Below are 11,175 nucleotides of genomic sequence, written 5' to 3' on the forward strand. Positions count from 1 at the left end.
AGTAAGCCTACTCCAGGTAGCCTTAATATTATTTTTATGTTTTTGCAACAACTGATCATAATAGTCTTTTTGTTGTGATCTCATAATAAATGTCAGTCTGTTTTTTATATTTTTTGTACTTGTCCTCCTTCTCCTTTGTTTGATGCTTGATAAATTCCCTATAGAGCCCATTTTTCTTTTTACAAGCTTTTTCTAAACCCTTCGTTAACCATGGTTTAGGATTTTGTCTATACTCTTTCAACAGACAATGTCAATAAAATAGTAGAAGAGTATGAAGAGGTAATTTCCAGACATTTGGGCTCCTCATTAAAATGGATGAGAAATACCTTATTCTTACAAGTATGCTAATGTTAGACTGGATGCAGGGACCCCCAGCACAGATGGCTGTCCTTGGAGGAGGATATAGAAGTTATTGTGAAACTGGTTGACTATGATGATAGTAATGACGATGGTGATGAATAATCAGAATATGAATACTCGAGAATGGCTATTAGTATGACAGTATAATGTGATGATGATTACTGGTATATGTATTAAATAAGTGAATGAAAGAGGTGGAAGTCTGCTACCGCTTGGGAAGGGTTATCATGGTGAAATATCATCTAGAGATGTACACTTTTTCAAAATACCAAACTAAAATTTGCCACTTTTGATGCGTCAGTGAAAATTCTGGTCTGGGCCCAAGAATACGCCCAGATCTTGAAGTGGGATTACACTATTGCAATCTTTCTACCAGCTTCACCACTTCTATAATACTATATGGAACGGTATACAAATATTATGGATGATAATTTTAAGAATCAAGGCATGGGGCTTGAACTTTTAGAGCAACAAATGCTTGTTTTCAGTCACAACACCATGAATTATAACCAGCAAAGTTATACAAACAGCCTTGAGTCATCAGGGCATCATGTAGAACAGGTCTACCGCTTCTGCAATTAAAAAGGTGATGCTTCAGGCTATAGTTTAGGCAAACCCATTGGAAACAAGTAGATGCATGTAGCTGTTGCCCCTGGTAACAAGGTGTTGTTGGATGAGGATACACAGAGAGGTTTGATGGAAAAGGACAATCCCGAGCAGGTTCACTAATGTGAAAAAGAGATAAAGGTTTTAAAATTTTTCATAGAAATGGCTGAACTGTGTGTGTCCAATGTGTCCCAATGATGTCACCAAACACTCTTTGTGATTTTAACAGCAATAAAATGGAGACTTAAAATACTGCAATGTAACTGCGATATAACTGTTCAGGATTTAATCAAGGTAACAAATGGAAGTGGAGAATGTGTTCACATTTTGACAAAGTGCACCGCTAAAATTAAAGACAGAATGTACACCTACTGCCTTTAAAAGGCTGTACAGGGAATCAATCAGTTGAAAGGGGAGGCATTTATATGGCCAAGCTGTTGTGGATGATGTACAGTATGTTCGTGAGGTTGAAGATATGTCTGCTTGTTGAGGAATAAAAGTGAAACAAATGAGCAAAACATAAAAGGAACTGCAATTCTGGAGATGGTGATATGTTACAGGACAATACACTTGACCGGGTCGAAGACAACACAAAACACAGTCAAACATGGTGGTTTCCATTGACACTCCTCATACGCACATCTCCTCTCACTGCACCACATGACGGGTCACCATATTACCAAACAAGTACAGGCAAAGAACAGGCGCACAAAATGCTATTAATCCTCACCCCTAATCCTAAATCCATTTAACTGACACACACAGATAAACAAATACACACACTTTTACTACATCCTCAATATTTTTTCAGGATGGTATTAAGCTATTGCAATACAGGCCACTCATATTGATTCCAGGGAAACATCGCCACTTAGACCCACTAAGCAAATAAATGGAGATAATATTGAATGGATTGCGACTCAATTTGCAGATTGAATTAAGCATGAGGACAAGACGAGACCAGGGATGAGATCTTTTTATGCTCTTATAATGATGTAATGACTTTACTGAAAAAGGAGACGATGGTTGATACAGTGTGGTCTGCTATTGCTGTGCTGACGGTAAGGCAACATAAGGTCATGTTGTGAGTGCCTTTGTTTCTTTCTGTAACTGTTTTGCACCCACAGTGCTTTCACTGTATTACAATAGTGGTTGAATAAATCCAGTTCTTTGTACTTTCAGGAAACACCTCCACAAAGCAGTAGGTGGGTGTGAACACGCACGTTGCTATTACACTATTCAACACTGAATCAACTCTGGACAAACAGTGATAGATCAACCTGCCACAAGTAGAACTGGTCACATAGACCTGCATCCAGAGCACCTGTGCTACTCAAGACTTTCTAATTTTCTAAGGGCTGGGCAATATGGTGTGAATCATTGTCATAATATTAATAAGGATATTTTCCAATACTAATATATATTAGCACTGCATCTAACAATCTTCATTATCAATTAATCTGTTGATTATTTTCTTGATTAATTGATTAGTTGTTTGGTCCATAAAATGTAAGACAATGGTGAAAAATGTTAATCACTGTTTCCCAGGGTTCAAGATGACATCCTCAAATGTCTTGTTTTGTTCAGACCGACAGTCCACAACCCAAAGATATTCAGTTTACTATCATAGAGGACTAAAGAAACCAGAAAATATTCACACTTGAGAAGCTGGAATCAGAAAATTTGGATATTTTCTTCTTAAAAAATTACTCAAAACAATCTGCTATCAAAATAGTTGGTGATTAATTGGTGGTGATTAAATGATAATCAACTAATCGATTAATCAACAAATTGTTGCACCTCTGATATGTATCATGACATATGGCAAATATACAGTATGTGAAAATCATATAAATAAAATGATCAAATTTAACTGTGTTCCACTTTTATGCATTACATGAAACCAAACTTTTCATTCATGTCAAACAAGAACAAAATTTGCATGGTTTTACATACAGATTTGGAAAAACGAAATGTTTAGGATGATTACACGATAATATCTTCACCACAATATGATTTCAATGAAAGTTGATAAACAATAACATGGAATTATTGTACAGCCCGAACAACAAAATCCAACCACAAAAAAATGAATTTTTACAACCAGCAGCAGCACATGAAATGATCTACACTCTCGACTTACAGTCCTACAACAGGAAAGAGACCCCAATATAATGCTATATTTAATAAAGACAACTTCCTCAGTATAACTGTCGAAGAGGGTAAATTATTAACAAACCAAAATGAGCTCATAGTGAAGGAAGTTAGTGGTGAACTGTGGGCGCACCTATTGAACAATGTGCACACTGAGTTTGTGCTTAAACTGTATTCTCACAAAAACAGCAGTCCACTAGACTGCTTCTACATTTTCATCTCTTTTTTTAAATCAATCCTGTTTCTGAAAGCCTTAAAGTGTTTTTTTCAGTGAGTTTTTCAGGTGTGTTTCACTGAGCTCACTGTATGCCTCTGAAGTTCAGAGCTAAGAGCAAGTGAGCTTGTTTGACCTCTCACCTGGGTCAAGTCTTCTGAGGCTGCTTTTGGTCATGTAAGATTTTCACACTGTAGCTGCTTTAAACAGAATAAAGAAGCATGACACATAGCGGCATGAACAAAAGTGGATATGAAACACAGACGTAATTGCCATTAATGGAAATTTAACCACGAGGGGGAAACATTTGACTGAAATGAAATTCCATGTATATACAACGTTGATCAAAAGAGGAAATGGTGCAGGACAATCAAATAGTGTCTGATGATATAAAATCAGTCGGCACCTGTGTTCCTCACAGACATACACACACGCACCAGTCTGACAGGTTATCTCAGCTGGACAAACATCCTGTTTGAAGACCACCATCTGCCATTGGTGAAACAGTAACAGGAGAGCAAACTCATTTAGACCCTGTGTGACAAATTAAACATGGCAGGTCATCCCCTGATAATAAACTAACTCACTTTTCATTAGCAACAAGTAAAACCATGTCTGACAAGGACAATGTTATTTTGGCTTATGTCTGTAGGTTGCTCTGCTAACTATGCCCACCCAGTGTCTGCTGTTGTTAGATGAATGATGTCAGGGGGTGACCGCGGCTCCCCAACTGCTGCAAAAGCGGACAGCGCAGCACTCCAACACATGATAAAACACATACAAACATGCTATCTAGCAAACTGGCAGGGAGAAATAAACATAAAGGTACGCATACAAACAGAAATACACACACACACACACACACACAGCTGGACTGAGCCTGGACACATGTTTCTCAGTGACCCCGACCCCAACACCACACCAGTTCACATCCATGCCACAGACTCATACCATGCAGACATAGCAGAACTCACAAGAGTCTTGCAGTATCAATAACAGTATTTCCATTAACATTTTGACCCCTGCTGTATGTTGAGGATGGAATAGTGGTGGGGGGATTACAGATGGACGACCTCACAGTTACAATGGTGCTGACAGCAACAATGTTAGCATGTCTGGTTAGTGCCAAGTTACTGAAATATTACTCAGCTTACAAAAAAGCAGCACAGGTGTGTGCATGAAACATCTGTTCTGACCTGTTGTGGCCTGGAAAACCTCCAGTAAAGACCACTGGGACAGATATTTTGTCTTCATCTATGAATGATGTATGAATTTTACTTTTTGTCATTTATCAATAAACTATATAATATACTGTTACAGGGGTAGGTGTTGTTAAGCACATACCCCAAATCACCACATACATTGACTTCCACACACACATACCAGTTGTAAACCAATACTTCAGGATCATTTCCCCTTCAAAGATGAAAAATGGCACGAAAGGTATTGAAGCATATAGTTTTTCTAGCCACAGGCAGCCATCATTAGCCCAGAGACCAGCTACAGGAGCTTCATTTCCATGCTGTTTCAGTGCATTTGTACAACCACAGGAGAAAAAAGGGATCTCTTACAGTTTTGTTAGGGATAGAAACAGTCTTCACTGCAGGTATTTCCAATGAAAGCCCCACCAGAGAGAATCTCCTCTGTGGAGATTAGCAGGAGGCCCAAGGTCCCGCTGGGATCCATTTCAACATGTTATTAGAAGCCGTCATTCATTCGGCTCCTACACAAAATGCAACTCATGCCATTACCAACTGATTGGACACAGGCAATAAATACCATGGAGATTAGGGCCAGTCACTATGGACAAACTTGCACTTGCACCAACGTTTACAGGTGCAGTGGGTCGGCTTGGATTACAATAAATTAGAAGGGAGTGTCATAAAACTTTTTGTAATGCCTCAATCCGATCCGATTCTAACCTACACTTGTTAACAGTGGCCTCTAAATTTTCTTTCAGCTTGCTATTTATAAATTCTTTGTGGCAAAGGAGCATGTCACCCAGTGCAACTGCTCACTGATGTGTTTTTAATAGTTTTTGGACAGCAATAGAGGACGACAGCGAAGAGGAATAAGAGATATTAGACTTTGGCTACACACACAATACTCATAAGTAGGATCAATTCATTGTTGGTTTGACATGAGACTTGTTGCCAGCATTATCCTTTAAATATACAGTATTCCATGGAGCTTGGCAAAAGAGTAAGCATTGGTGATGAAAGACAAAAAGATTTTTCACATTTGATGCTTTTCAGCATTTTCAGCATCTCTGGGGAGACAGAGCTGCATGAGTGACATAGGGAAAACTTTCTTTTCAAAGGGACACATCAGTAACTTCCGGCTGGCTCTCCTTGTATACATATATGAGGGTCTAATGAACAACACAGGATTGTTATCTGAAAGTGTTTCACTGTGGCATGACAGTAGAGCTCTGATAGGCCTACTGCAGAGACAGAGACCACTAGCATTTCTAAAGTATGATGAGGAATGTTGGACCACCGCCAAGTTACACATACCCACCTGCATCATTTACATTAGCCTGTGCTACGGCACGGCATATAACACATTAGGTCATTCAGTTAATGTGATACTCTACCTTTTGAGTATTAAACTTAGTCGCTGTGTGTTGAAAGCAGCAACACAAACAGCGGTGCAGTCCTCATGTGTTGTCTACGCTGTGTATGTTCCGTCACAGTACTGCTCACAGACACAATAATGTTCTTGCACATGAATGCCATAGGAATCCATTGTAACTGAGATTCAAGCAGATCACTACCACACTAAAGCAGCAAAATATCCAACTAACTAAAACTGAAATTTAATACTAGAAGATGACTATTCAAAAGACTCTGTACCAAACAGCATCCTCACCTGCTGTGTTACATTAAAGGATAGATTCACTATTTTTCTGTCTGTCCTAAAACAACAGTCAGGAGCCCAAATGAACACTGACACATGTTTTTCTTGCTGTAATCATTCCTCCTGTTCATTAAGAGATCCCTTCATAATGCACTTTCAATGTAGGTGATGGGGGACAAAATCCACATCCCTCCATACATGCAAAAATGTATTTAAAAGTTTATTGGAAGATAATATGAGTCATCCAAATGAGTCATATAAAGTCAACATTTTATAACAAGTTTCAAGGTGTCTTTTTAGTGCCTAATTCTCTTCTCTTTTTGTTGTTCATTCCACTGCAACAGGAAAACTGAACAGCTGAACAGGAAAACACTGTGGAAGATATCCAATTTATTGACTAACTCAGGCGGCTGAAGCTTCATATTATCTTAAGATAAACTTTTAAGTACATTTTTGCTCAAAACGAGGGCTGTGTCACTTTGTCACTTACATTGTAATTTCAAGGGGATCTTCAAACGGTCAGTATGAACATGTAGGGATGATTGCAGCAAGCAAACCCTGTTTCAGTGTTCATTTGGGCACCTGACTGTTGCTTTCAGACAGACTTGAAAAATTGTGAACCTACCCTTTAACTTTGCAAAAGAAAAAAAAAAAAAATTAAATGTTTAATCCTGTCAAACTGCGGGAGGTTTGAAGAAAAGCAAAACATGTTCGTGTACATGTTCGAACTGAACATCAGACTGTTTGCGCCTATAAACCTTACAGCAGATCGACCTGTCTAATCTGCACCTCACAGCAGATAGGGGAAGCCCCCGTCAAATTAAATGGCTGACTTTCATGGCCTCAGGCTGCTGCAGTCAGACAGAGATGAGCTGGAAAAGGCAAAGGCACTTCAACTCTGATTAAATATTCATCAGTCAGAGGAATTAAATTCTTCTTCTCAGGTCACAGAGGGTCTCGACTGTAAAATGAAGGAATCCTTGTCTGCTGGAGAAGGGAATGATTTTAAATTTTTCTCTGTGTTCTTAAATAGTCCACAGATCACCATTCTCACTCCTGTCTTGTCTCAACCTGAAACCTGGCAGGTTGTGACTGTGCAGAGAAGGGTAATACATTCCAGGCATACCATGGGGTCAAGGGACTGGAAGAGCCAATAGGTGGCCAGCTGACTGCCCAGTCCCTCCTCCCTGCTACAACAGAGAACAAAACAGCTCTCAAAGGGGGGAGTGGACAAATTGGCCTCAGGTAGCTTTTAGATTATTCAGGTGCAGCCCTTCCCCAGCAACAAGCAATATAAGTCTACTAATTGGTCACAATCCCCCACCCCTAAATTCAAAATACATTTTTAAATTGCTTCAGCTGAGCCAAGATACACTGCTAGATTCAGACTAATTGGATAATGAGCTGCATCTTAAGAAGTTAAGGAAAAATCTTTATTGCAGAACTGGGAGTGGAAACCCTCTGTCTTGACTTATATCTTGGACTCTGTCTGACTCATGCATGCACAAAGAATGCCCACTTTAATCGTTATACATGTCACGACTGGTTTTATATGCTTGCATTTTTCAAATATTCACACTCAAGCTGCCTCCAATAAGAAGGAAAAATGCAACCAACAGTCCTGTGGTGAAGTGAGACAGATCTGGGGCCACAAAACAAACCAGACAACACAGAGGAAACAGACAGGACTGTAAAACCAGCCCAACTCAAACATGGGAGACACCATCAGCACATTCTTAAGTGTTTTTACAGAATCACAGAGGTTCTCAGGGCTGGAACACTGTTTTCAGTGGATATTGTTGGCCCTGTGAATCACAAATAAAATTATTAGGCTGTTAGAGAGGACACTGGTGAAACACCAGATACCATTGGAAGAAATAAACATATTACACTTTCCAAAACAATAATGAGAACTCATAATGAGCAGGGAATCTTTTTCTTAAAACTGAAAGGGAAACAATCTGATTGCAGGTGGGCAGGTGGGTCGGTTAACACTCACCTTTTGAGTCACAGGCCACATTCACACTGCATATCAAAGTGTCACAGTTCTTTTTGACTTTCTGAACTTTCACTTTGTCAAATTCAGAACTAGACCACAAGCAATATGTTGTATCAAAACACATCCTGAGCCGAGCGAATCGAGCAAATCCAACATCCACTATGTTTTCAGTTACTGACATAATTAGCGTCATTTACTGCCCTGAAATGCTTTGCTGATGTTGAGCCTCTAAGACGACAACTTAAAATGTACTGAAAATATTTTCTTATTACTTCTACTATAGCTGTCAATTAATTTCACCTGATGTTTTTTCACAAGAGGATGCAACTAATTAAGAAGGAAGAAGGGTGATCTCTAATATTTATTCAAATTTAAGCCTGGTCCAGAGGCATGTGTGCAGCATTTGGTCCTAAAATGCATCCATAATTACCAATTGAAAAGATAAAAGAGCTTGCCCTGACTTCAACCTCCACACCACCTCACCCTTCTCATGCTGAGTTTATTGACCTTGACATGTTTTAGGTATTGTAAAAGTGGATCTTTTGCAAATCAGTCAGCTCATGAGAACTGACCACAAATTTGCTTAAACCTCTCAGCTTGCAGCAGACTGATAAGTCTTCTCAGAGCCTCCTTGTCCCTACAGACTTCCATTCTCATTACCACTGCCATGTGGTCCCCTTCTTGGGTTGCAGTCTGTGGACGTTGACTCCATCCCTTTGGGGATCCGGCCAAGATGGCACATTGATCATGTATCTGCCACTTGGCAGAGATTAGGCTGATAAAACCTTACATTCAGGCTCACTTCAGTGATAACAACACGGAGGAAGTGGGCCCTGGTTTGCAATTTTCTTCCTGCGTTACTCTTCAAAGCAGAACGAGGACACGTATAACAGCGAGTTATGAACACACTGTGTGATCATGGATGCGGAAGGATGAAGGGGGCCACTGTAATTGGCCAAGGGAAATCCTACACTAAACAATGATAAAGTTTGAGGATCTTTCATCAAAGACGCTATATAGGAAGGACAGGAAAGATGTGTCACACACATTCTTGTCCTTGAACATAAATTATTCCTGAAACAAAAGCGTTTACTTTTATGTAAATCCTCCCAAACACTGTTAACTCCACATGAGCACATATGCCTTGGTAATAACAACCTACAAGTGTTCTAGGCTAATGAACACCTTTATTGCGAAACACAAACCCACTTCTGTTTAAGCTGAATGCAATAGCCTAAGGATAGGTTGAACGAAAGTAGAGCAGCAGCTTTCTGTGCAGCCCATAATGGAGGAACAATGCACAAAAAGGACAAATATGGAAACCCATTAGACTGATATGAAATACCCTTTTCTACATTATTAATGATTATTATTTCACATGCTGACATCAAAAGACACATGTTCTTGTATACTGAACTCCACAGCACTGACAAGCACCAAGCTGTACAGTTCACCTGGCCCAGCTGTTTCACCTCCAGCTACATAAGTTCCTCTCAAAGCATGTAACAGGAATGACGACATATCTTATTATTTATGCATTTTTTAATCACTGGATTGAGTCAAGTTTGGGGGATGTTTGCTGCAGTGACACAGCAGTGATTGAAAGACTGATGGTGGTTTTGGACGACATATGCAGCCAGAAAAAGCAAAAAAAAAAAAAAAAAAAAAAAAAATCGAAATGAGAATTTGTATGGAAAGTTAAGAGAAACCCACGTAAAACTGCAACATCTTAAATAGCTCAGATGCTTATTTAACCTCTTATGTGGCTGCTTTCACACATGCAATGCACGACACACTTTTTTCTTTCTTTTATAATGACCCAGGTAACAACTTCCGCACGTCCAGTTGCAAGATTTGCATTTAACCTTCTTTTACTATCAGAAGGAGCACAAATACTGCACAGAAAACCTGTTCGAGACATTTTTGATGGAATAACTGGCTCTGGAGGTACACTAAATAAATCTGCAGAGATTTACAGCAATGGTTTACTTGAGGTGAACTGCTTTACGTGTAGAAAAAGGCTCGTTTAACAAGTGCGTAAATCTCAGTTTATAAACGGGCGGCAGGTGTTTTTTTTTAAACACAGCATACTGTAGACTTCGTCTCATGGTTTGCGCACCAGTAGGCACGAAACGGCCACAGTAAGCTTCTATGAGGCAGATAAAATGGTAGTTTTTAGTTCTGCCTACCGGGCTAAAGCAGGTGCGTAGTTTGAATGCGGACATAATTTGAATTGAGACAGAAGTGGAGCATTTTCTAGGACACGCACAGATGACAACTTACAGATATTGTCTGGAGCCCTCCGTCTGTTCATGCATTGCTACTGAGAATCCAAAGAAGCTCCCTTTGGTTTTCCCCTCTTTGATCACAGGAAAGCGTTCATCTATATTAAATCCACTGCAGGTTTGCGTCCCGTGGTACACAGCCAGCACAGCGCAGAGCAATAGTCTTGGAGACATTTTTGGGCTGTTCATCCCTCACAAAGTGCAGTGGCCTTCCCTCAGATCCACGATCGGCGTGGGTCCGGAGCGGCAGTCTCCCGTAATGAGGTCCAACAGGTAGGCTGCGCTTCACAGATACCTCCCCATCGAGAGCCGCCTGTCCTCCCCTCGCACTCTGAGCCTTACTGCTTAGGTGTGGGTGTTTGCCCGCCTCTGCCTCTTTCTCTCTGCTGCCCTCCCCTGCTCTCCTTTCCTTCCTCTCCCCTCCACACCCATTTGAAACAAGTGCATTCACACAATGTAGTGTGGTTAGCCGTGTGAAACCCCTGTCTCTCTCTCCCTTTTCCTCCCTGTCTCGGTTTCTGTCCCCCACACGCACAACATTCTGCTTCACAACTGTTGTGTCTCTTGGAGAGCAACAAGTTGAAAAAAACAAACACTTTTTCTGAACAACATGCTGAAAACATTAGGCTGTGGCTTTTAATTAAAAGATTCAATGAATTTATTGTTATGCATTAAAATGTCACCAGTGCAATGAAAAA

General features: G+C 40.1%; 1 protein-coding gene across 1 annotated transcript in view; it reads right to left on the bottom strand.

The window, feature by feature from the left end:
• Positions 1 to 10,863, bottom strand: part of itga3b (integrin, alpha 3b) — a 32,455-nt gene extending 21,592 nt beyond the window's left edge. Inside the window, exon 1 of the mRNA XM_042397931.1 lies at positions 10,476 to 10,863. Within this exon, the coding sequence (XP_042253865.1) occupies positions 10,476 to 10,666 (191 nt within the window). The 5' untranslated portion in view covers positions 10,667 to 10,863. The remainder of the gene's footprint in view (positions 1 to 10,475) is intronic.
• Positions 10,864 to 11,175: the final 312 nt, after the last annotated feature.

Source organism: Thunnus maccoyii, chromosome 20, assembly GCF_910596095.1.
Source record: "Thunnus maccoyii chromosome 20, fThuMac1.1, whole genome shotgun sequence".
NCBI lineage: Eukaryota > Metazoa > Chordata > Actinopteri > Scombriformes > Scombridae > Thunnus > Thunnus maccoyii.